The sequence below is a fragment of the Gambusia affinis genome, linkage group LG13 (genome assembly GCF_019740435.1).
Source record: "Gambusia affinis linkage group LG13, SWU_Gaff_1.0, whole genome shotgun sequence".
In the NCBI taxonomy this organism is placed as follows: Eukaryota; Metazoa; Chordata; class Actinopteri; order Cyprinodontiformes; family Poeciliidae; genus Gambusia; species Gambusia affinis.
In genome coordinates, this window is record NC_057880.1 from 17,156,677 (window position 1) to 17,183,452 (window position 26,776).

General features: G+C 38.9%; 1 protein-coding gene across 4 annotated transcripts; it reads left to right on the top strand.

Moving 5' to 3' along the window:
• Positions 1–75: 75 nt before the first annotated feature.
• Positions 76–25,538, top strand: map3k4 (mitogen-activated protein kinase kinase kinase 4). Of its 4 annotated transcripts, XM_044135813.1 has the most exons (27): positions 76–151; positions 227–514; positions 7,755–7,942; positions 8,024–9,408; positions 11,657–12,070; positions 12,244–12,401; positions 13,508–13,624; positions 13,718–13,817; positions 13,939–14,022; positions 14,113–14,382; positions 14,472–14,621; positions 14,932–15,093; positions 15,205–15,338; positions 16,343–16,421; positions 16,527–16,605; positions 17,833–17,935; positions 18,203–18,322; positions 20,151–20,251; positions 20,342–20,422; positions 20,506–20,691; positions 20,775–20,845; positions 20,929–21,045; positions 21,128–21,287; positions 21,415–21,537; positions 23,105–23,211; positions 23,658–23,837; positions 24,668–25,538. In XM_044135813.1, exons 2-27 carry the CDS (start codon positions 483–485, stop codon positions 24,686–24,688), a joined length of 4,722 nt encoding a protein of 1,573 aa, XP_043991748.1. In that variant the 5' UTR covers positions 76–151; positions 227–482; the 3' UTR covers positions 24,689–25,538. The 4 variants fall into 4 exon arrangements, with proteins under 4 accessions (XP_043991748.1, XP_043991749.1, XP_043991747.1 ...); XM_044135812.1 differs by having other exon boundaries at positions 115–514; XM_044135815.1 differs by lacking the exons at positions 76–151; positions 227–514 and adding an exon at positions 660–778.
• Positions 25,539–26,776: the final 1,238 nt, after the last annotated feature.

Sequence of the window (26,776 nt, forward strand, 5' to 3'; positions counted from 1 at the left end):
GAATTATGCGTTAATTTGTTTTTGTTATTTTTCAAAATGTGAAAAGTTCAAGAGCATTTCAATTTCGTTTATTTGTGTTCCGCCAATTCACTAAAAATCTCAGCTCCAATTCATGTAGAGAAATTAGGAAATACTCAACAAATCATCCCAAGTATGACTACTCATCTTTGACAATTGATTCATAGTGACTCTACTCTGACGATAATAACAAGTTCCCCTTTCTCAGTTGATATGACAGCAGAAATGACCTATCCGTGTTGCCGTAGTCATGAAAGGCTGTGGCGCTCCTCCTCAATGAACGTTGGAAAGATGGCGACAGCATACGCACAAGCGAGAGTCTACAGTGCCGGCGGACAGAAAGTGATTTAAAGAGACTAAAATCCACCTCCAGTGCAAAGATCGATCGGTGCAAAGTGTGTCAGATACCAATCAGAGATGGTGTGGTCCATGCACGGGTAGGAGCAAGAAGCCACTTGTTTGCTATGGAGCCTCCGGATCGCAACAAACCGAGCAGGTATGTTGGATTTGTTGAACAGACTCTTCACCAGCAGTAGCTCGCCTTGCCAAATAGGGAGCCGCGTTTAAGCTCTATGGGAACGCTCGCGTACACCATCAAAATCGACTTCCTGTCAAATAGTGTGCAAGTTATTGCATTTGCAACAGTGGAGTTGTAAACTTTTTAAGGGGGTGGGGGCTTGCTACATTTATGCGGATATCCGAACCTCTGCGGATTATTTGTGTCCACAGCGAAGAGGGGGATGCTCTGCGAGCGATAAAGGTAACACCGGGAAGAATTGTGAAGCGACATGTTAGGGAGCAGCTAGCTAACATCTTCATGTAGCCTGACAGTTTATTGTTCACCAGCGAGTTGGTCTGCACACATAGACAGAACTCAGGTTGTAAGATTTGGTTAAAATGTGTTCATAATGTGGATTTTGAGGCGCTTTAGTTGTTACTCTAGCTTTCCAGACTTTGTAATTCATCATAACCGCGACCCACAAACTTTGCTGACTTCAGCTAGCATGTTGCTCTCACTGTTGTTGTTAATCCAGACTTTTCGCACCTTTCCTGCACGGTTTGTGCATTTATACCCTTTTTGGCTGTCACATATATTCGCATAGTTTATGCATTTGTTATTGATATTTGCAGATACAAATGGTTGTTTTTTGTTTTATTTTTATCACCCTGCATGATTCCGGTCAACATTTCTGCATGCTCGCAGGTGAACAAATTCAGTTGTTTTTAAACGTTTGCCATGGATGCAATTCTCCTTAAGGAAATGCTGCTGCGTGTTTTCCCCGACAGATACTCAGGAATCCGCTGTTATGTCTTCCCCTCTCCTCCCTTCTCCTTACAAGCAGTCGCTTGTTTGCACTGAAAGCAACTTTGAGGATATTTTTCATAGAGAATCAAGTCTTGTCATTTGCCACAATCTCAATTTTGAGTAAACAAATAGAGCATTTTTAGTGGTTTATTTCACTAATGATTGAGCATAGGTCAGTTGTTATTGCCACCTGCGGCCACTTAGTCGAAGTGAATACATAAACAGCTTCAGTGATTGTGCAATGCTGGCCATGTTGATGTTTTTGCTGTCCAGTACAATTGCATGAAAAATAATAGCTATAAGTGTGACCCACTCTCAATGCATTTGCTTTTACTTCAAAATCAGGTTTATTTTGTGCACCATTTGATACCCCGTTACCAATAGAGATCAGGATTTATGACTCCAACTTCAGTTTTTGAGATCTGACACGCTCCCCTTTTTGCTATTGTGCTATGTGCTTTGATAGCGTGAGCATGTTTTACTTAAACTAAAATAAATGAATGTTTTCTAATGAAAAACAAAATGCATTTCCATTCATGCGCAGAAGGACATATCCTTAAATATGTTATTTTTCATTAAAGTCTTAACAGCACAACAAAAAAAGAGATGCACATATCAGTGGGAAGAAAAGAAGCAGCCATTTCACGTTTAAAATGGTTTATTTGCTAGTCTCTGCAGTCAAAGTAAATCCGTGGGAGCCAACATTGCTTTCCTGCAACTGCAACTCTGCATTGTCTCTTTTCTAATTACTTTGAAATTGAAACAAACAGTAGAGATGCTCCTATCCACCAACCAGAGATTGAAAACGACTATTTTCCCTTGATTAATTCAGATTAGTGGTTGGGACATCCTATATTGAACAGTTATATATATATATATATATATATTCATGTTTTTTAAATGCTCAAATGATTATTAAAAACAGCTCCCACTATTTTTGGTCATAAACTCCATAGATAAACATTAAACATGTTTTCTTCAATTCATAACTGGGAACAATGTTGTAATCCTTTCGTTTTAAGCCTTTTTCAAAACTACCACTCTTATAAAAATGACTTGCATTTTATTGCTCACATGTTAGTCCTTAGAATACCAAATCAGAAGATTGGCATCTACACAGAGAAAGCTAATCAGTGCATATGTATATATATATATATATATATATATATATATATATATATATATATATATATATATATATATATATATATATAAATATATATATATATATATATATCAGTGTTTTTAGCATTTGGCCTGACAATTAGACAAAAATTGGCTGATTCAGAACCCCTGGACAATCGATTGGTGCATGTTTGTCTTCCACTTTTATTGGAAAGTGTAGATGCACAGTCTATGCAATGAACCAACACTCCTATTCTTTTTCACGAAGTGCAGAGTTCTGCAAATAAACTGCATTTTAAGGCTGAAATTGTTTCCCTGCACGCATTCACGCAAAGCAAAATTTTATTTTGCGCCACTTGTCGAGCGTGGTAGCTCAGTTCAAACTCACAGCTAGATGAGTTATGATGAGTTATGTGCTCCCTTTGCAATTGAAGGCTATCTCTATCTCTGCAAGTACAGAGGTCCTTTGTCAATAATGCCTCATCCTCAGTAAGTCTGAAGACATTGTGGCTCACAGGCATTCCAGAGATTTCAGGATGTGGTGCACTGTGTGCTGCAGTTTGCTGCCTAGAGCCTCAGAGCCTCTCTATTTGGGTAGAACTCAATGTCTACATTTGCTGTTGGTACAGGCTGCAGAACGTAGATGGATGCTCCTCCAATGCTTCCTAGCTGCATCTTATCTTTGCCCACACCTGCTTTTTTTTGAGAAAAAAACCTAATTTTCTCACCTTCTGTCTCTATAATCTGTCATTTCCTTTGTGACAATAGTATCTCTGTGTTTAAAAACTTGGTCAGCTGATGCAGAGATGCAAATCATAGACACATCTTGGATTTGTCTTCTTGATTTTTTTTATTTTTCTTTGCAATGCACATGCCTGCAAATGAAAGTGAAAGCTGTACATGCTGCTCATGATGGCACAGTCTCCTAATGAGTTTAAAAGGTAGAGGAGACAGCTGCATGGTCTGCATTGGAGGATGCAAGTTGCAGAAGATGGATAGAAATCACTGACTTATTCAGTTAACAACAGTTTGCAAAAAGTCTCCTTATTTATGCCATGGGACGTGGAGTTATTAGTCTTGGCTTCCACTGTGGCCTTACAACAGTTTATTTTCTACTTTAGTTGCTCTGTAATTTAGCTATGCATTAGACATGATATGGTGCAGAAAAAAAAAAGATCTCTGCTGTTGCATGTAAACAGCATACTTTGCACAGTTGCATGTTGGAGAGGCTGGGAGGTCCAATCCTGGCAGTGTCGCTCTGTTCCAGCAAATGGGTGTGGTCAAGTACGTTGTGCTCATTGTTTGTGAATTCTGACGAACTCTGATCCGAGGACTGATCCGTGCTTCTCTCTGCCCTCTAATCACAGTATGTACAAACGGGATCAGTGATTCATGCTGCAGAATGCATGAGGTACGCCTCCATATGGAAGAGATTACGAGTGCACACACTTTTTCTTCCTTATTATTTTTTGGCACAACACCAGCAGTTAACTGGGGCTGAAAGCAGTAGCTAGTGGACGCATGCTTTTTTTGCAGTGGGGGGTAATCAAAGTATGTGCTCAGCCTGCAGAGCTTCAGCTATGCCTGCTTGACCTAATTAGAGCAACGTGTGCTCTTACAAAACTCCAGCCACCTTTTCCTTCTCTTCCTCTCCCTGAAAAAAAAAAATATAACAAAAATCCCCTTTAGTTTGGTCATTGTAAGCAAGTGTGCTCACTAACCAGCTGTGTGGCATTCAGCTGTGGGCCTCTCGGGCCACGTGTCACATCAACACAATAGAGTCCCCCTGCTTGTACAATAGGGTGGATGGTTGGTGTCAAAGGTCAGCCCCCCTTGCCCCCCCTGACTCTGGCAGCCTTCGGTATCGGCACTTCTGTCGCTATTCAGAAAAGACTTTCGATTTGGTGCTGTTTATTATTCACTTAGTACTACTGCTCGGGGGCACGAGCATTCCTCTGGCCTTTATTGGACTCCCAATGAGGCATCAGATGAGCCATTGAGAGCAGCCAGACACCATCTGCAGTGATAATTCACTAGTGGCAGCCAGCAGGGAGCAGCTTGAGGACCATAGTGTGGTTGTGGTGAACTGCAGGACACAAAGGCCCTGGAACTTTCTCTGTGCAGTTTGTGCGTGGGTTTAGAGAAATATTTCTTTCAAAAAATATCTGAAAAATCTTTTCTCATCTTTTGATGTTTCTGTACACTGTGTGCTTGAAATGTCCCATGGTAACCTAACAAACAACCAGCCGTGATGGCGTCACTGGTTCTTATTTCATTCCTGAACGATTTAGTCATGCTCTTCTACGACAAGCATCTCTTTTTAAAACTTAGTTTAATTCTCTCTCGTATTCATGGGCTATTTTTATCTTCAGACTCTGAGTGGTGTTGCATATCGATTCAATGTTTACATTGCCTAATCATTATTGTGACAGACACAGCAAATGTTTACTTGCTCAACAGGTTTGTAAAATACGTAGTTGCAGTATTACAGGGCGACAGTTTTTTTTTTGTCTAAGGTGATTTTGCTGCTTTAAGTGGGATTTCTTCTGACACAAGATGGATTACTTGGCCCACTTGTGTCTTTCCTTATGGCGCAGACATTTCGGGAGGCAGATGTTCAAGTGGAAAAAAGGACACCTTGTGTTGCACATGAAACCAGAGTGTGAGATTTTTTATTTATTTTTTCATAGGCAACTTGAAGATCATATGTATATATCCCTATTTCAAATCAAGACACCATATGCATCTCAGATTTTGGAGAAGATATATGCAGTTACAGCAAGTACAAACTTGATGACTATCATATGGATGACAAAAAAATTATTTAGGTATGTATATTTATGAATAGTGTATTCACTATCCATATACTAGTGTATGGATTGTGCATACACTATTCATCCATCCATGATCTATGATTTGTATTTAGGATTGTTTATGATATGAAGGTTACTGATTTGATCTGGAAATGGTTAAATTTTATATCTGTTGCACTATTTGTATCTATATATTACCATACATCATTTAATACTAGATAACTGCGGAAAACCAATTATAAAATAAACATATTATATTAACATGGCAAAAAATATTATGCTTGTGTTTTGTTCCTGTTCATTGGCATTTCTTATTCAAAATTTTAAAATATGTTTAGTTTGGCATAACGGCTTGGAACTAGGCAAATCATGAGAAAAATGTGATTTTATTGTAAGAAAAAAAAAATTCTATGACATTATGATTTCTTTTCCGCTTTATGGGCTGTGACTGGACAGCTCTCAGTCCTGGGTCCAGAATGTATTCCATGTTTGCACAAATACAAACACTTTCAACAAAAAAGGACAAAACCTCTAAAATCACTATATTACTTTTAAAATCTTCAAAATTTTCCATCTGCGTTTAATCTCTTCATCGCCTCTAAATTAGTTGGTACTTCTAGACTTGCACATAGAGATTTGGCAGCAGGTGTCCGTCTACCCTACATGTCCGTCTACAGCTGCCTGCAGACTCATTGTGTGTTTGTCTGACATATTCTGTTTTGGGGCAGATGGGCAATAGAATCTGGATGTTCTCTCTTTGCCTCCTCAAAAAGCTTCAGCGACTGATATCCGGATTACCCCCCTCGCCTCCTTTTAACCACCTCTCTCCCCGGGGAAAGGGATCCAGCCTTTACCCTTTATGTTTTCACTACACAGATGTTAACAGGCACGTGTTGGGGAATGCTTCTCCGTTAGATGATTAATGATGAGAGTCATGGGGATTGGCATAGATGTAACCCATTTTCATTCAACTCTTCATCTGTGTCTTTCTTATATTTCTTTTTGGGAGGGGGAATGGTCAAGCTCCCCGGCCTTTCTTTCTAATCCTATTAAAAACGCTTAAGAAAAACATTGGGGGACAAAGCTCTTGACATTGTAATCTGGGAAAGTGTGCCCTTTGTTCTTGGCTCCCAAAGGGAAGCCTTACAAACCATGTTTCTTGACTTATTTCTGCAGTCAGCTTTTCATATTTCATAAAGCTGTATATTTCATTTTGAGTAGAGTCACACCCATCTCAATATTTGTGATTGGTTTATCAATTTTTTTCAATTTTGACTTGTGAAGAGTAAAACATCATTAAAATAGAAAGTTGATAAACCTGGAGAACTGAAAAAGTTTTTCCTAACCTTCCTGTTGTGAGAAGTCATTGATTATACTGGGATCAGAGGCAGGGGCGTTGCCAGGAATCTTGAGCCCCTTGACAAAAAATGAAATTGGGCCCCCCTTTGCAGCTGCTGTTAAAATGTCTTGAGTCAAAATCGTAACAATTTTAAAGGCTTGCAACCGCCTTGCTTTCTTTGGTCCAATACTGATACTAGCACAATATTTACTGCTAGTGAATTTTAAATGCAGCAGTCTGCATACTGTATGCAAATAGGTTGCTTACTTTTTTTTATTACTATTAGTTTTAGGTTACTGAAATGTCTCTCCCCACCAGTAACAGTCATAGCCAACTTGCAAAATATGCATGAAGTAATCCAGACTTCTCAAAAATCCTATGTAGTTGCATTTTGTTCAAGCTGGAGTATATAACTTAAATAAAAAAAATAAAAAAATGTTTTTTTCCATATTTGTTAAAACTGTCACCATGTTGTGAAAGTTTGTTATGAAACTTTGAACCTGAACAGTCAGCTGAACTAGAACTCTGACACCAGAGCTGTCCTACTGTTAAGCTATGGGGATTGTTGTGCTTCTTCATGCTTCGGAAGCAAAAAGCCCAAATTGTAATCTCCCCTGTTACTTGGTCTTTGTTTGACACTAACAACAATAAACACACATGATATACTTGAGATATATATATATATATATATCAATTCACCATTTCAAGTTTATACATTTTTTAAAAAGTGTTGTTCCCAGAATTGACTGAAAATCGTTGGAAAACTTGCTGACATAGCAGGCAGAGTTAATGATGATGATAATACTCAGCTGCTTGAGCTGTCATTTTCACCATAGGTTATTATCCTATCTGAACATCTTTAGACTGCTATACATTTAGGAAGTCGCCAGACTCTACTTTTGGTTGCTGCAGAGATCCAGTGTCGTTATTATTGAGCCAAAATGTCTGGCTTGACTTAGAGGAGGTTTACTTTAGAGGAGGTGCAACCTACTGAAGACAGTTTGCTCTTTTTGATCCCTAAGGTTTTGCTTTCGATTTGACTTGTGAACACTTACTTTAGCATCTCTTCCAATTTAGTTTTGATTCTGTAAATATAAAACTCCAATTCACGCCCAGATAATTTGTATTTCACTCTTTCATATGTTCCTCACAGGCAGGCCAAGCCGACAGAAGATGTGTCCCAACAGAACTCTGAGCTTGATGACTCCTCTGACTTTCATAGTGAGGAAGACGAAAGCCTTTATGGCACATCTCCTCCTTATACCCAACGTCAGATGAAACGCATGTTTGCCAAACAAAGGAGTGGCCAGTCTAGAGGTGCTGGACGATCTCCAAACAAACGTAAGTTTATAAGCTGATATCGTCAGAGGTTATAGAAAATTCCTCCACTGTCCTGACTTCGGTGTTTGCTTTGAAATCCAGTAGATCTTAGCCCATCTGTCCAGATTGAGAGTTCCAAGCCAGTCGAGACTACTGAGGAGGTCAGCTATAAGCAGGGCAAAAAGCAGAGGGCCACACTTCGCTCTACAGAGAGAGACCACAAGAAGACATTTGAAGATTCTTTCATGCTAGATCCACTCGGAAAGTCTGGCCATTTCAGCATGGATCCACGAAAACATTACTTGAGCCTGGGCTGCAGCAGTTGTAAGCTGCCTGTTACTATGCCTCATATACGGACCCACCGGCAAACATCCAGGACTGACTGTCCTGCTGACCGCCTCAAGTTTTTTGAAACTCTGCGCCTGCTGCTCAAGCTCACATCTATGTCCTCTAAGAGGAAGGAGAAGGAGCAAAGGGGTTTGGAGAACATGGCTTTCATGGGGCACAACAATGAGGTCATTTGGTTGGAGCTGCAGGCATGGCATGAAAGGCGTTCCACCAGTGATCAGGATCTTTTTCTCTTCACTGAACGCAAAGCTATCCCAGATATCATCAATAAAGTGCTGCACTTTAAGGTCAACTATGACAGCCTGAAAGGAGCTCAGTGTTTGGAGTCGCAAACAATGCAGGAATTCTGTTCGACTGAGGAGAAATCATTTGCTGTAGCGGAGACCAACCACTGTGGAGTAGACACCTGGGGGTTCAGTGCTCTCCCCTCGTCCACAATGAACGCCGCTGAGCCTCTAGGCTCTGGTGTCGACTGCAGGGAGCACCTTCAACGCCAGCGGCTGGCCTTTGAGCAGGTCAAGAAGGTTATGGAACTCTTGGAGTCTGTTGAAGCTTTGTACCCCTCGTTGCAGGCTCTTCAGAAGGACTATGAAAAATACGCAGCTCGAGATTTCCAAGGCAGAGTGCAGGCGCTCTGTCTCTGGCTCAACATCACCCAGGACCTCAACCAGAAGCTGCGAGTTATGGCCACGGTGTTGGGGCTCCATGATCTGTCGCGTATCGGGTGGCCAGTCTTCGAGATACCCTCACCTCGCTGCTCCCGTGGAAATGAAGAAGAGAACGAGGAAGATGAGGAGAACGACTCAACGGCCACTTTTACTCCCGAAAGTGACGCTGAGGATGGAGAACATGACGTGGAAGTTGGAAATCTTGCAGATGAAGAACTGTCTCCCATCTTGACGCCTAAATTTTCCCGCCTCTTGTCAGAGGAGGAGTTCCTCCCGGCTGCCATTTCTGGAAGTGCAGAAGCGGCTGCTGGAGGTGATGTGTTTTGCCCCACAGCTATTTACAGGCCATTTGTGGATAAAGCTCTGAAACAGATGGGACTGCGTAAACTGATACTTCGGCTGCACAAACTGATGGACCGCTCTCTCCAGAGGGCAAGAGCGGCGCTGCTTCGACACACTCCTGCACTGGAGGTAAGACCGTCAAACGTCTTTCACTTCACAGAACTGTTGTATAGCTATTTACATTTCTACATCCAACCCATTAATTTTCTGACGACGGAGAAATCTAAGAAACAAAACAAGAAAACGGAGGCCAGGATTTTGTTGTGTGAAAAACATTGTCCACTTTTATTGTTAAATATAACCTGTACAATTCAAAATAAACATAAGTAATAAAATATAAGAAAAACAAAACAAAAAAAATCCCACTGCACTAAATCTCTGTGTGCACTTGTACCCAAGAAGATTAAGTGGTGAGAAAGGATCAAATGGTGCATTTTTTTTTTCTTAATATCCGTGAAACACTTCTTTTTACTTTGTCTGTTGCCCAGGACAGCAGTATTTGATCAAACTCTAGCTACCAACATGTGGCTGATTAGAATTTGTCTTGCTTTCCAAATTACTACATATTTTTCTGTGAGTGTAAAGACCTGCATTTTTCTTAATCACATTCAAAGCCAGTAAAATATTTTCATTAGTAGATGATCCTAAAGACAGATGCTTAGGAGCTGCTGGCCACTCAATGCCACTGTTAAACTGATGACAGATGGTTATTTTATTGTTCTTCTCAATCTAACCACACAAAATACACTAACTGGTGCAGATCTGTTATCCTCTACTTCCTTTGGCAGCCTTTTGATCTTGTCCTTAGTGGTGGAGAAATTAATTGTCAGGACTGGTCTGCTTTAAAAGTTTACCAAGCTGAGATCATAAGTATTTGTAACAAGTTTATTTCTTGATTTTGTGAGCTCGTCTGACTTTGAGGAGGATAAAACACTAAATTCATTCATTTAGATGTAAATCAGTGTTTAGTGTTTTGTTTGATGTTCTCTCTACACCTAAACAAAACTCATTGAAAATAGAGACTGGTCATTTAGTTTGTAAGTTAGTAAACTTGCATAAACATTTTAGAATCAAGCATCAAATTTCCTATTGAGGCTGCACAATTTTAGAAAGACTTTGCAATATTGTTGTTAAATATTGCATTGGGGATTTTGATTGCAATTAATCCACTTTTCTACCATTCTGTTTGAGCTTTCTGATCTTGGTTACTAAGATATTTAGAGTTGCACGGCTTGCAGTTTTCTGGATGATCACCAATGTCTCGTTTTTTAAATTATGTTAAACTGACTCTGTTAGGTGTTAAGGTCACATACATCTATGATGTTTCAATCTTATTCTTTTGAAAAACATTGAGCAATACCCATAAAACAATACAAACATACATAGATTAATTCACAATATGATTGTCAGACCTTTCCACAAGTACCGTAAACAAGATCCGTTTCATACGTATGTATAGGCTGATCACCCAAAATTAAGGACATTGGGTCCCATTGATCACCTGACCAATCGATCAGTGCTCCTCTATCAAAACTAGTTTTAATCATACAGGACAGGAAAAATTCATCTCTGTGTTAAATTTATTATTGGATAGCAGAGCTTTCATGCATTTTATAGCCGTCCAAATATCACATTTAAGCTGTTCTTTGCAGCTGTGATTGCAGTGACAATTGCAATTTGATATCTTTCTCAGCTCTAAACAATATCCATAACATTGTGCCAGATTAATTATTATCTTGGTTAAAAATAAAACATTTTCACAAACTGCACTTCTAGGAAAGCTGATGAACCTTTTGTGTTCACTTTTGGAAATGATACAATCTGAATTAGCCTCTTCAGCTACATGCAGTTTTTTCTGCAAATAAGTGGATCAGCAAAGTAACGGACATGCTCAACTGCCAAGAGAAACGTAGATTATCTATTTTGTTTATCAGTGTTCTCCACAAATATTTTAGAAATTGCGTTTGCAGTCTGAAGTTGTTGAGGACTAAAAGCAGCCCTAGAGCTACTTTATATTGTTATCATGTTAGCAGTTTAGTGAAACATAAATTAGAGAAGTTCCCACCAATGAGAAGAGTAAAAGTGGTCTCAGCTCAGGGTTTACAACACACAGTGCTTTAATGAGATGAGCACAAATAGAGGGAAGGGGAACAAAACATGAGTTATGATCTTAATTAGAGTGAAGTATCACCTTATCTGAAAGCTGAAGGTTAAGATGTGAGGGAGCAGGAGACGTGTCCATTGTTTCCTTTGAATGTTTAGCCGCAAGAACACAGTTCTGAATGACGTTTATCAGACGGAAGAGCCATATTGTATAAACATGTTGTGGAGATGAGGTGTTTAATAGGTTTTTTTTCTGTGTGCCTTCTACATGCAGTTTGCAGACCTCCCAGACCCCATGCTGTACAGCGATTACCTGCCGGAGCTTTCCCGCCACATGTCCTGGTCCAGTCAGACTGATCCGGAGCACGGAGCTGACCAGGTGTCCTGGGAGGACCTGCGGGACATGGATCTCCCATCCTTCCGACCGGCGTTCCTCGTGCTGTGCAGAGTCCTCCTCAATGTTATTCACGAATGCCTTAAACTGCGACTGGAACAGAGGCCCGCTGGAGACCCCTCACTGCTCAGCATCAAGCAGCTGGTGCGAGAGTGCAAGGAGGTTCTGAAAGGAGGCCTGCTGATGAAACAGTATTATCAGTTTATGCTGCGCGGCGTTGTAAACGATGGTCAAGGCCTGCAAACGAATGCCAATATAGACGACTTTGAAGAAGATCTCCACAAGATGTTGGTTGTATGTATTTCTTCAAATTTTTTCTTCCCTTGTTTTAAGGTTTAGTGGGGGATTTACCTTAAATGTGGAATTCTTGTAAAAAAAAAACAAAAAAAAAACATTGAAAACTCTTCAGTCGGTAGTTGTGCATAAGTAAGAACCATGTGGCTGTGTGCCATCTCTTGTTTCTGCAGGTTTATTTTGAATATATGCGCAGTTGGATCAGGATGCTGCAGCAGCTGCCTCAGGCCTCTCACAGCTTAAAGAACCTGTTAGAGGAGGAATGGCAATTCACAAAGGTCATCACTCCTTACATCCGAGGAGGCGAGGCGCAGTCCGGAGAACTTTTCTGGTGAGTTCAGGTTAAATGTGTTCAGATTTCAGCGCAATCAGTCATTCTACAGCACCAGAATATGCATCAACATTAATACAGATTCCATTTGCTTACTATTGGAAACAAGAGTATATCCAGTTGCTTTGCAATATTTTATTCAAACAGCGACAGTAATGAGAACCAGCTTTGCTGTCCCTCACGAGGGTTTTCATGCAGTATTTTCATTTGAGAGGTTTTCTGTCTACTGGTTTCTTCAAATGAAATCAGAAGCAGCAGAATAGGATACAAATGAATAAATAAAAAATGTTGTGTTTGATAGCATCAAGTCAACAGAGAAGTAGTAGCCCATATTCATTATTGTCAAACTAGTGATTAAATGTGTTCGAAATTAGAAATAATTGAAGATCGTTTTCTTAGATAAATCACTCCTTTTTTTATTGACACCCCTGCTGGTCATTAAGGAGAATGTTTCTTCCATTTCACTTTAAGTTTTTTCAGCACTTTTTTAGCTCAGTTTGTAGTTGTTTTTTGTGTGCTTCATATTGATGAGGAAAACCGATATTAATTCTTCCTTTAGAAAATGGCTCTGAAAACAAACAAAATCACAATATTTGAGTCTTTAAAAGACTGGCAATTTGAAATTAAAAATAAGTATAAACCTTTTAAATTAAAAACGATCAACTTCTTGTTTTAGTCGCAGCAGTTTCATTTGTGCGCTAACTTTTTCCATGTTTTTGACAGTTTCCAAATGCAATCGTTACTGTATTTTGTTAGGATTTTAGCTGAAACACCAACACAATGTAATGCTTCACCCTGAACATCTTCCCCAACATCTTCTGCACAGATGTAGGGAAACATCTACTGCAAATGCAGCAAAAATACTTTTAGATACTAGAGTGCCTAAAAATAAAATGGAAAAAAAAGGTATAATTTTTTCCCCTTTTCTCAATTATGCATTTTATTGGAAAATAAAATACATTATTTGTGGCAGTAAAAAAACTGTATGGAAAAATTGGGAGGGCAGGAATACAAGTATATCAGAAAACATAATTGACATCAAATAAAGAGTTGTTTGGAGGAGCCCATCAACCCATATAATAATAGGACTGTTATTGTCTTTGCAGCAACATTGCTGGGATGCTGCTGGAGTCTACTGGAGAGTTTCTTGATGCTGGTTTGCAGAAAAGTGGCAATGAATTCTGGGAAAGTGCAGATGACAGCACGGCCTCGGATGAGATCAGGTTGAGGGGGATCCCATTCATATTTAAAAGTATTTTTGAAAAATGACATTTTCTTTAGTTTATTTTTCTCCCTTTGCTTCTTTTTTTTGGCAGGCGTTCAGTTATTGAAACCAGCCGTTCTTTAAAAGAATTGTTCCATGAGGCCAGGGAACGGGCGTCCAAGGCCCTGGGTTTTGCCAAAATGCTCCGCAAGGTGAGAATCACCAGAAATAAAATCTTTTACGTAAATCTAGCTTTTTAGTTTGTGTGTGCTTGCTTATTGTCTGTATTTGACTAAAGAACTTGAATACTTTTTTTTGCCCCATACTGTACAGGATTTGGAAGTTGCTGCAGATTTTAGCATCACCAGTGGGGTGCCTTGTCTTCTCGAGGCACTAAAAAAGAAAAACTATGTCAAGGTGGGCTTGATCTTTCTGGCTTTTGCTCATTTTTCACCTATCAGTTTATTCCCTTCGTCTTCAACTCTTATCTCTTTGTTTCCATCTCAGATTCAGATTCCAGGCTTGGAAGAGCTCCAGGTTTTCGTGCCTTGTGGCTTGAAGGATCAGCGGCCTCTCATCCTGCAGCTTCTCAATGCCGCCGCTGGCAAGGACTGTTCCAAAGAGCCCGACGAGATGGCTGAGGATGATGCCTACCTGCTCATGAGCAAACACGGAGCAGGGGGCGCCACTACAGATCCTGCGTGGGCGCTGTGGGATGGCAAGCTCCTCAAACTGGTCCCACAAATGGAAGCCATTGACACTCTAAGAGCTATGAAGGTATTGAAGAAATTCTGATTAGATATCTGTGTAAGTGTTTGCACGTTTGGTGTTTACATGATTTCCTCCTGTTTTTACTGTGTTTTCAGGTTGAGAACTTGCTCTTGATTGTGATGCAGTCAGCTCACCTGGTGGCCCAGCGGAAGGCTTTCCAGCTATCCATGGAGGATGTGCTAACCCTTAGCCGGGAGCAAACATCCAGCCAGCCTCTCATTGCCAGCGCTCTGGAAGATCTCAAGGTATTGCATATCCTCTGTGTAGTTGCAGAGACAGCTGTGTATCAATGTCCTACTTTCACATCTCTTTCTTGCTATATTCTATATTGCTATAATGCAGCTATATAGAATGAGACTATGAGTACCAGTCTCACCCAGGCTTAGTTATAGAGGTATTGCCTCCACTCACAGCTGCAGCAGTCAGTGTGATTATATGTGGTTGATTATAACCCAGGATGTTATAATCAATCCATTTCAAAGTCTTCAGTTGTTTTGAATGCTTGTGTGATTAAAACAATGAAGAAGTGATCTTCATCTTAAACCCTCCTTGCAGAACAAAGCCCTGCAGCTGTGCATCAAAATAAGCACAGCCATCGACCGAGTGGAGTACATGTTCACCACAGAGATTGAGGCCGAGGTGGAGGAATCCGAGTCAGCCACTCTGCATCAGTACTACAGGGAAGCAATGATACAGGGCTACAATTTTGCCTTTGAGGTGAGAACAAAGACCACTCTGTCAGTCAACATGCTTAGAAAACGTCTAACCTTTTACTGTGTTTTTTATTTTTTTTTATTATTATTATTCATTTACATTTTTTAAAAACAGTACCACAAGGAGGTGGTCCGTCTGATGTCAGGAGAGTTCCGACAGAGGATTGGGGAGCAATACATAGCTTTTGCACGCAAATGGATGAACTATGTCCTGACCAAATGTGAGAGTGGGAGAGGCACCAAGCCCAGGTGAGACTCTATGATAGTGACCCAGATATGTTGAACTTAATTATTCACGAGCAGGATTCGGATGTTCATAGGAATCAAAGTACTTTCTCTGCATCTAGAAAATCACTCTCAAGGAGCAAAATAATACATCTTTCTCTTCTTCTCCTTAAAATTACTTCAGGATCAAAAACACTCATGAGTTAAACTTTATAAGAGTTCAGAGTGTGCTGCATTTGTTTTGTTTTTGTGTTTTAGTTTATTTATTTTTCCTCCAAGCTGGGTCCCCTGCTAACCAAGAGAGGATCCAGGTGCTTTTGGTAGGAGCTGAGTTCTGGCTCGTGTTTTGTTTACTCATTTTGATATGAACGCTATTAAAAACACAGAGCTTTACCTTTAATATAAAAAAATTAAATGCTCTGGGATAACACAAACTTACTGTTTATTTTGATATTACTTGTCACTTGTTAGTCTGTGCACTGTACACTTACATTCACAGTGTTAATTAGCAACAATGAAGACTATTCCTGCTAAAACAATTTTTAATAATGTCAGATATTATTAATAAGTCCTCCTTTGAACACTTCATGCACTGCCTGTTTTCTGTTGCTACTGGTAACGAACAGACCTCAGTTGGTTTCGATTGGGCTTCCAGCACTGCAGCTTATTAATGCTGTTTTTGTTGAAAACAATAATGAATCAATCTGCCAATATTAGGGCATCTTGAAGGGATACTCATGGAAATAATGTGACATTACGAAGTTAAACCTGCTAATATTACTGCAACCTCCTACCAAAAAAAAATATCAAAGAACTGCTTTTTAGTTCGTCCCCTTAAATAGGTTTTATTTCCTACTTCAGGTGGATTTATTTTATATTTCCTAGCTTTGCCTACAATTAAAAACATGCGGAACCCACATCAATCATCTCATACATTTGTGACATAATTAATAGAGCAATTGTTCACCTACAGATTAAACAAGAAAAAGCGTTATTGCAAATCTTCAAACATGTTCTTTCTTCTACAGGTGGGCGACTCAGGGTTTTGACTTTCTTCAGGCAATTGAACCTGCTTTCATATCGGCATTACCAGAGGATGACTTCCTGGTGAGATTACCCGATTATCTTCTTCGCCTTTGTGTTTTATCTTATATCTGTGCTGAAGTTGTGCTTAGATTGGACAGTTGTATTAATTAAAAGATCTTTCTGCAGAGCTTGCAAGCTTTGATGAATGAATGTATTGGACACGTGATTGGAAAACCTCACAGCCCCGTTACTGGCCTGTACTTTGGTAAGATGCTCCCTTGTGATGTAAGATGTTGGTTTAAGATAGATTTTTAGTTTCTTTTATACTGCAAGTTTGTTGTCATAGGAAGATAAATAACAGAAGTTTTGTTTGTTTAGTTACAGTAATTGTAACTAAACTATATAACAACATCGTGTTTTCTGCCCTCTAGGCTACTTTACTGTGAGTGAGTTTTCTAACCTTTCCTGTTATTTTAAGCTGACTGTTTCCTCGGCTCAGCATCTCATTGGTGTCCCACATTGGCTCTCTTTCCAGACACGGTTACAATCTGAATTGTGCAGGCACTTGTTTTATGAATTTTGGATGACTTCATAGTTTCTGTCAACACTCTGCAGTAGATGCTGACATGCCATTTTTGCTTTTGAGGTTTGCAAAGTCAGAATCATCATCATTGTCATATTTTTATGTCATTTCTGTTCCAAAGTAAAATAACCGACTGAATAATAATAGCAACCAAGAACAGTAATAGTATAATTGTTTTTAAACAAGGGAGATGAAAAATACCTTTAGTATTAATATTTCTGTATATATAAAAAAAAAAATGATCAATTTTCAAAAGATATTTAGGTCCTTAAGTTTAAACTTTGTCTTTACATTCAGTAACCTGCTCTGCTCTATGTTGCACGATTGAGTAAACATACTTTAGCTATTTAAAACATCATGTTTGTCATTTGGTTGTTTTTTATTTGTTATTGTTTTTTTTTCTTCCAGTCAGCTAACAATTTGATTGCATATGTAGCATTTATGCTGTTGGCTACAAAGGTGCCAACAGCATAACACTGTATTCTGCTAGTGTTGGCTAAGTTTAGATGAAGAAAGCAGTCCTATGAATAACTCTGGACTCATAAAAATGTGACATTGTAACATGTTTTTCTAAGGTTTTTTTTTTTGGTTTCTTTTGTCCTTGCTGGTTTTCGTCACATCCCACTGTTTTTTGGTAAATCTTTGGCTGCATCTTTAAGTTAAATCCCACAGATGCCATTGATCAAATCTGTTAAATTTTTATTATAGTACATGTGAAGTGTCACATAAAGGTTTCAGACATAATGTAGGAACAACTTGATGCTGAAAACGCGACCAAGCTCATCCCTGGATAAAAAGGAAGGAAGGCTAATTCTAGCTTATAAGCATTGTTACTGAATCTGTAAAGAGTTCAAGATTTTCTTTTTGTAGGAGATGTGATTTTTAATATTATTTCCCCCCACTCCCCAGCACCCAGGAATAGTCCTCGGCCTGTAAAGGTTCCTGCTCCAGTTCGCTGCCACAGCGACCCACCAAACCCCAACTTGTTTATCCCCAGTGCTGAAAATTTCAAGTAGGTCACCACAGTTTAGGTTGTTATAATTTGGTTTTTGGTGTGCATGCTCTGCTTCTTGAGTTCTGCTGCTATAGCTGAGCAGCTCTTTGCATTTTCTAGACACTGTCTGCTTTTTCTTTCATTTTTCCATACATTTAAAGTGTGAGCGAGTGAGTGTGTCTGTTCCACAACCAGTCACACACATGTACATCGGCAAACATCCTAAAACAAACTGCGTACCCCTCTCAAGCCAGCGCTCCTCAGTTTGTGTTTTTCGCCACACAGCTCTCGAAGCCTTCCCTGTGATCTGCGGAACCAGCTGGTTCCCAACGGCCCTCGGCCCATCCCTCAGGGCTCAGGGGAGCACAGCCCCATGAGACCCAGCAGCAGCCCCAGCGATGTCAGGTAGCCTTGCCCCCTGAATAACACTGTGAGCGTTGCAGTGTCAAACCGAAACCGTTGTGCAGGTTCTCCACACTGATGGAGGAACTGTCTCATGTTTTGATTTTGATTCTAATGATGGACCCATGGCACTTTTTTTCTTTTTTTTGGATAAAAAAGGCTACTACTTCACACAGATTTTGTGGCCAATATCCAATATTTGTACAGCCTTGACCTCAAATTAACAAAAGAAAAAAATAAATAAATGACTTTAGAAATAATATTTAATATATTCCAGGAGCAGAAGCGACTTGATGCTGCTTCTCTGCAAGGCATTCTCTGCTAAACAGGTTTCATTAATATTGAAAAACAAAACATGCTTTTAATTTGTCTTTAGCATCCGCTATAAATTAGCAGTTTTCATAGAAAGCATTACCAGAAAATGGCTGTCTATCTGTGTTGCCTAAGGAAATGTTGCCTACCTAAGATTCCCAAAAGACTGTGACCACTTTGAGTCCAGCATGTTCCGCAATGACTGAGGTTGAACAGAGATGCTCTGCTGTAATGTGTTCAGCCGTCCTTTTATCTGCTGAAAGTCTCAACCTCTCTCAGATGAACCACAGACGTCGCCGCATAATTTAGTTTTCCTCTTTAAACCTTCCTGATACTAGAGTGCATTTGCAACCTGCTCATGTTTTCTTATGATGCGTTCAACTATTGAGGAAACGGATCATGTTTTGGAGTGGTTTGACAGCTGTTTACTCATCATTGGCAGCAGAGCTAAAAATCGGTCAAATAGAGTCACCAGACCTCAACTGCATCTCTTCCATGTACTCGTATATTTTAATTGGTTGATTATTAGCTTTCATTGACAAACTTCTATTAATTATCTTTGCTAAATCAATCTGAAGTGGCAGATGTTCGAATTTTTTATTTCCTTTTTTTATTTAAAAGTAACGTCAAGCATTTTGATTTCTAGGTTTTAAAAGTTATTAACGCTGAGGCATTTTCTTTTTTGGTTTTGTCACTGATTTTACGACTATAGCATGGTTCGGTTTTATATTTATGTGCTGGAAGACACACATGCAGGGAACTTAAAGTTCTATAATAATTTCATAAAATCTAAGAATATAACGTCTTTTCACCTTTTTCAGCCATTAAAGTTTATCCAAAGCTTTGCAAATCCCCCAAACATTAATTAGACTAATCCTGATCACTGGTCATATGAAGACTGGTTGTTGTGCATGGAATGAAAATGAATAATATCTTACTGCAGCAAGTAAGATAATATTCTGCTTTATAGTGACTTCTGCTTCCATTTGGTTATGGCTTATTGGTGAGTGGGATAATATCTGTCTAACCTTGTGACTGTCTCTAATGCATGCTCAGCTGCTTGTGGGTTTTGTTTTTCTGTTTGTCATTTATCTAAAAATGAAAAATTCCAAAGCTTATAAAAGAAAAATTCTGCTTAATACGTAAAACATGGATTAATCATAATTGATGTAATTGAAATTTCTAGTAATTGTTTCACAACTACATGTTTTCCTGACATTATGCATGAGAAATTATGACAAAGGATCAAATACCATCTTTGTCAAGTCTACCATGACTTTAAAATGTTAGATAGCCTATTTTAAAAGATGAATGGGTTTTGCAGGTTTTCATAAGGTGCAGATTTTCACAGTTATTGAATTCAAAGAAGCCCCCTAGTGCATTATATTGTTACTAATTATAAAGTCATTATTTTTATTTTTATTTTTTTGTGAGAAACCCTTCCACTGAAATTTGCTGTTCTGGGCAGTAGTGTGTGTTTGGAGAGAAATGTTGCTAACTTTTCCTTCATTGTTCTCAGGGTATCCAGTTTCCATGAGAATGATCGTCTTTCAACAGTTGCAGCAGAATTACATTTCAAATCACTGAGCCGCCACTCGAGCCCCACTGAGGACAAGGAAGGTGGGAGCTCACACTGATCTGCAGGACAGATATTCACCTGCTCGCCTAAATGTATGCAACTTTTCAAAAAAAATATTTCGATTGTTTCAGAACCTTCATATCCAAAGGCTGATCCAAACAGCTCTGCACGCAGAAGCTGGGAGCTCCGCACCCTCATCAGCCAATCCAAAGGTGAGCTTGCTTCATTCAGAGCAGTTTGATTCGTTAGCTCAGACATAATGGCCATTTTGCTGACTCTCCTTTTGTGGTGGCAGACTCGACAGCCCGGCAGGGCCCAATGGAGGCCGTCCGTCGCTCCATTCGAAGATTCGAAGAGAAGCGCTATGCGGTGATGAAGCAGCGGAACATAATTGGTCAAGTGTGTCACACACCAAAGTCTGACGGCATGCATGTTGGCCTCAGGAAGGTGACTTTCAAGTGGCAGAGAGGCAACAAGATAGGTATGGCTGTGTTTGACTGCTGTTCTGGTTATGATATAGTACATCTGCAGACAATAATTTCGTAATTTTGTATGCAACATCAGGTGAAGGTCAGTATGGAAAAGTGTACACCTGCATCAATGTGGACACTGGAGAGCTAATGGCTATGAAGGAGGTATGTAGCACAGAAAATCTTCAGTATGTTAAAGAACACACAAACAGAGCTACAGATAAAGTGTTTATTTTATTTTCATATAGATACGGTTCCAGCCAAATGATCACAAAACCATCAAAGAGACTGCTGATGAGCTGAAAATATTTGAAGGCATCAAACACCCAAACCTTGTGCGATACTTTGGAGTGGAGCTCCATCGAGTAAGAGCCTTCCACATGCTCAAGGCAGTGTGTGTCGCAGACTGAAGCGTGTTGGTGTGAACGCGCGTTTGTTTTCCTGTAGGAGGAGATGTACATCTTCATGGAGTACTGCGATGAAGGAACTCTGGAGGAAGTTTCCAGACTGGGGCTTCAGGAACACGTGATCAGGCTTTACAGTAAACAGATCACTACAGCCATAAATGTTCTCCATGAGCACGGCATTGTTCACCGTGATATCAAAGGTCAGCTTTGGATTTATGGAAATACTTATTCTGCATGTGACATGTTTCAAAGAAAAAGTGGAGCATTTTCTCACCAGTCACCATATTATTAATTTGGGTTTTGTTTTTTTTTTTTTGTTTGTGACAGGAGCAAATATCTTCCTCACATCGTCAGGCTTGATTAAACTGGGCGACTTCGGCTGCTCAGTCAAGTTAAGGAACAACACTCACACCATGCCAGGGGAGGTGAACAGCACACTGGGAACAGCCGGTAAGAAATGGCATCTCGCCTCAGAGTTGCATCCCTGTTGAATTGGTCCAGGTATTATTTGGCAGACCAACAGTAGCTTTTTAGAAGTTATCAAACAAATATCACAACTGAGTTTCCACAAGCCTCCATCCTAGAACCACTTTTTTTTTCCTATATCTGTAGATGTCCGCTAGCACAAATTATATAGCACTACAGGCTTTTGTAGCATATACAGCTCCGGAAAAAAATTAAGAGACCTCTGAACTGAAACTTCATTGTTATTTGACCAAATATTGATTTCTGAACTCTTCCAGAGTTAAAACATTACTATTGTTGTTTCTAAATGAATATGAATTTTTTTCTTTGCATTGTTTTGGGTCTGAAAGCACTGCATCTTTTTTGTTATTTTGACTATTTCTCATTTTCTGCAAATAAAAACAACATTTTTGCTTGGAATTTTGGAGACATGTTCATAGAATAAAAAAATGATGTTCATCTTATTCAAACATAGACTTATAAAGAGTAAAATCAGAGAACTGATCATTTTGCAGTGGTCTCTTATTTTTTTTCCAGAGCTATATATGCTGAAGGCAGACAACTTTATTCATGATATTTAATTTGTCACTTGAAATTGTTATTTATAATATTCAGACAGGTCAGAATTTCTCCCAGCCTAACGCAGTCATTATTTTTTGAACAATGCAAGGGTAACCATCTAGACTCGGCGAGGCTTAAAAACCACAGAGCGTGCAAGAAACCTTGATGTCATCATGATGATAAATGTTAACATCCACCTTAAGTCTATGACTACTGCCATCTTAAAAGCTCTGTCATAATGACAGGGTTCCTGCCAAAACAGGACACAGAAGAACTGATATATGCATTTCTTTTCAGTAGGTTGGATTATTGTGATGGTTTTTATAAAATGGAGAAGTCAGCTGCAGATGACCATAGAACATATCATTGCCCTGGATCCACCATTTCTAAAAAAGATTTCAAATATCCGTATTGGTCTCTACTGCTATGAATAGCAATAGAGAGCTATTCTCTATTATTTCCATGTATTTAGCCTTTGGGCCGAAATACATGTCAGAAGTGCTGATCACTCAGTGTTCCCAGGATAGAAACACTGTTAGTTTCTGTGCTCCTCAGCTCTGTAAGAAGCTCCTTGAAAACCTGAGATTTGTAGAAACGGTCTCCGTTTTGATAAAAACTAAAAAACATTGTTTTACTACAACTTGCCAATAAGTGTCAAGGATTACTTCTTCATTTGTATCGTGTCTAAGCTGTTAAACTTTACACATTACTCTGTATACAACTTTTTTTAAAAATTTGAAGCACACAAATGAAAAAAATCTTGAAGACCTTTTGAAAGATAAAGTATCAAGAGCAATTGAAGATTAAAAGATAAAATCATTATCTGGAAGCCAAAATACCAAAGTTAAATGCTGCCTCTAGATTGTAACACTGTGCTGTATGTATCTATTTAACAATAATAGTAAGCTGCTATTTGTACCAAATTATCCAACATTATTGCATTAATACAATCTTAGTTTATATTATAATTTTGTGTGTTCAAATTTTCCAGCATATATGGCACCTGAAGTTATCACAAGAGCAAAGGGGGAAGGTCATGGGCGAGCAGCAGATATCTGGAGCCTGGGCTGCGTCCTGATTGAGATGGTGACTGGAAAGGTAAGCAAGGATGTAAAAGATATTTCCATTTCATTACACATGAAGTATCATAGCATTGTTTGTTTTTTTTAAAACAAGACTAACCATAGATCTGATGCAGTTCTCATACTCTTTTGTAGCCCACTATACTTTTTTGTAATAAATTAGTAAAGGTAAATTTTTCAATGTTTTAAAAAGGTTCCACAAGTTTCCTTTTGTCGCACTACCAGTGAGGCACTCTGCAAAACTTTCAGTGAAAACTGACTGTGGTTAAAGCTGCTTTTAACATAATGGAAACTGTCCAAAAAAATAAGTTATTTTCAGTTGTAGGCCTAAACGTGTTGTGTTTTTACTTCCTCTTTTCTTCCCACCAGAGTAAGTTCACCTGAACAACAAAGCAAAACTTAAAAAAATAAAAAATACCACACAGAAATGACTTACTTTGTGATGTTTATCTGCATCTGCAGAGGCCCTGGCATGAGTACGAGCACAACTTTCAGATCATGTACAAAGTGGGCATGGGCCACAAACCGCCAATCCCTGAGAAGCTCAGCATGGAGGGGAAGGACTTCCTGGGTCACTGCTTAGAGAGCGAACCTAAATGCCGCTGGACAGCCAGCATGCTTCTTGACCACCCGTTTGTCAAGGTAAAGTAGATTACCTTTCAATTTCAAAGATCCCTTTATGACCTTCGAGTTTTATAAAAAAAAAAAAATACATAAAACTCATAATATAAAGAGTAATTACAGAAAGTATTATCTATTTCAAGTGTTTATTTCTGATGGCATTGGCTTATAGCTCACGAAAATCCAAATTTCAGTTTAAGATGAAATATTACATCACACCAATAATCCAGAAATGACAGTCTATTGAAAAGTATTTTCATGTACTGTTAAAAATAAAGTCTCAGTACTCGGTCTGGCCTTGTTTTTCCTAAAATACTGTATTCATGACGACTTGATCAACCTTGGGAGTCTGCGGAGATGTTATAATGTCCAAGTTTTCTGATACGTTCTCTTGTCTGTCATCTTGCTCTTGTCGATACTCCATAAATTCTCCATGTGGTTTATACCATTACCGAACAAAGCAGTAGTACAGGGTCATGAATCCGGTATGTATTTCTGGCAGAACGTTTGTCTGCAGAGACACAGAAAGTGTTCGAACGTATCTGATAAATACCTATGCTAACTTAATTAAATGTAAGCAAGGCTGAAATTTTCGTTTACTTTTTATAATATGGCCATAAAATTCATGTATTAATGTATACTTTTTAAAATATTCCTTACCTGACATTCGAAGAGAACTTTTATGATTTAATTCGCTGCTAGCCTTAATCATCAAAATTAAGAAAAATAACCACTTTGAAAAAATCTCTGTGTGTAATAGATGTGTAAGATTTTATTTGTTTGAAAAGCTAATAAAAAGACTCATCCGTCTTCAGCCAGCCCTCACAAGATCTTCTGTTTATCCTTTTCAGGTTTGCACAGATGAGGAGTGAACGGCACCTTCTCTTTGGCTTTTCACGTTTACAAACTAAATCACTACTGTACATGCTGTTGGCAAAAGAAAAACAAACTGTGGACACAAGAGGGAGTTATGGCTCAAGGCACATCGAGTTAAACTGAGGAACTAACATTATAATTTCAGAAGACAACTGGATCTATGAATTAAATAATTGTGTCTTTATGTAGCCATGGTTTGTGGTGGTACTGTACATACTGTAAGAATAGGATTGGCCTTAATTCATGTATAAAATGTTGTAAAGTTAAAGTAATTGCCACATATATTTCACTGGCGAAGACACCTATAAAAAGGCAATGAGGAATACTTTTATTTTTTTTTTTAATTGGACGGAGGACGGGGCGCATCTATAGCACTTTTAAACTGTTTATCCAAGGGGAAAGCTAAGTAGAAAAGGAGGGATCCTGAGTGAGTCACTATAAAGTAAAAATGTGGCTACCCTCTGTGGATGAAAGAAGGCAATAGTTTCCCTTTATTAAATGAATGCCATCCAAATATTTAAATATTTTTATTTCTTATTCTGAACGTTTGGGCAATAAGAAGGATTGTTTAGTGTGTTTTCTTTGCCTTTTGCTGAGGAGAAATTGTCAAGTTGGAGCAATGTTCAAGTCTACTGGTCACTGGTGATGAGCTGCCCGTGTGACTGTGGCGTAGCCAACTCAAAGGAGAAAACAGGACCGGCTATTCCTCCCTGCTGCTGAACACAACACACACACGCATACATACACACACACTTACATACTCCAGAACTTGTGGTCCTCTGCTGCTCCTACAGTGTTTGCTATGTAAAAACAATATTAATAAACCTATTATTGTTTTTGTTTTCAGTAATGTTTCATCTCTCAGAATTGAAGTCATTATTACTAGAAACTATTATTGTATATGGTTGTTCTAAAGTCCAAAGTTAAACTTCTCCACCAAACTTACATTTTCTTGACTGTTGAGTGAATCTACCAGCAAACTCAAATCCTGAAAAACACTCTTAGTTGTGCAAACATCACTTAAGCATGCTTTAAACTTTTGTACTGTTTGCCTCAAGCAGTGCTTTATAATAAAATGTATAGTTATTTACATGACAAATGAATGCTAGAGGGAGTGTGCCACTGATTATATTCCTGTGTGAAACAAGTTCTTGGAAATTAATTTGTAGACTGTTGTCAAGTCAAATTAACTTTCCTTGGAAGTCAGCCGGTTACTAAACTATAAATTCATTTGTCCTTTAAGGACCTCAGTGGTTTGATAGAAAACATTAGTGAACAAACAAACTCCTGCAGGTTAGGGACCAACATTGTGAAAAGGTTTAAGTCATTGTTGGGTTGTAAAGTAATATCCAATGCTTTGAAAACCTTACAGAGCACTGTTCAATCTACATGTGAAAATGAGAAGAGCTGGCACAACTGCAGACCTGCAATGACAAACGCCTGATCCTACAGGCTTTGGCAAGAACAGGATTAATCGGAAAGGAGGCTCATGGTAACACATTTCAGAGATTTTGTAGTCGGAACGATTGATTATAAATCTGGAATTAATAGACTAGGAACAAAATAATCCATTAGAAGTACTATTTACAGTTTGCCAAAAACTCCATCACATGGAAAATCTTTTTTTTTTTTGTTTGTTAGATGAGACCAAAATGTAACTTTCTACTCTAAGTGCAAGATGTGTGACTGAAAACTAATACTGCACACCACCTTCAATACAATATTTGTACCATGAGATATGGCATTAGCAGAATCATGGTGTGCTGAATTGATCTAGCATAAAAGTGATGTCTATTGCCCCTGTCTCTTCTTTGGAGACATCCTTGCATTACATCTCGGTTCTTTTTCTTTTCCAGTCATGTAATTCTAGTCTTGTGCTTGGGGTCACTGTTTTCTGTCTGCCCTTACTTTCTAAAAGGCTTCACCTGATGGACAGATGGCCTTTCATATGACGATGGAAAATTTTAGTGTAAAACAAAAAACCTCCCTTGTGATTGTTTTGACAACTGCTAGCCAGCATAGTGCAATGACTCCAAAACAAGCCTAAATCATCCCCCACACCTCTTCCTGAAATGTTAGTATTG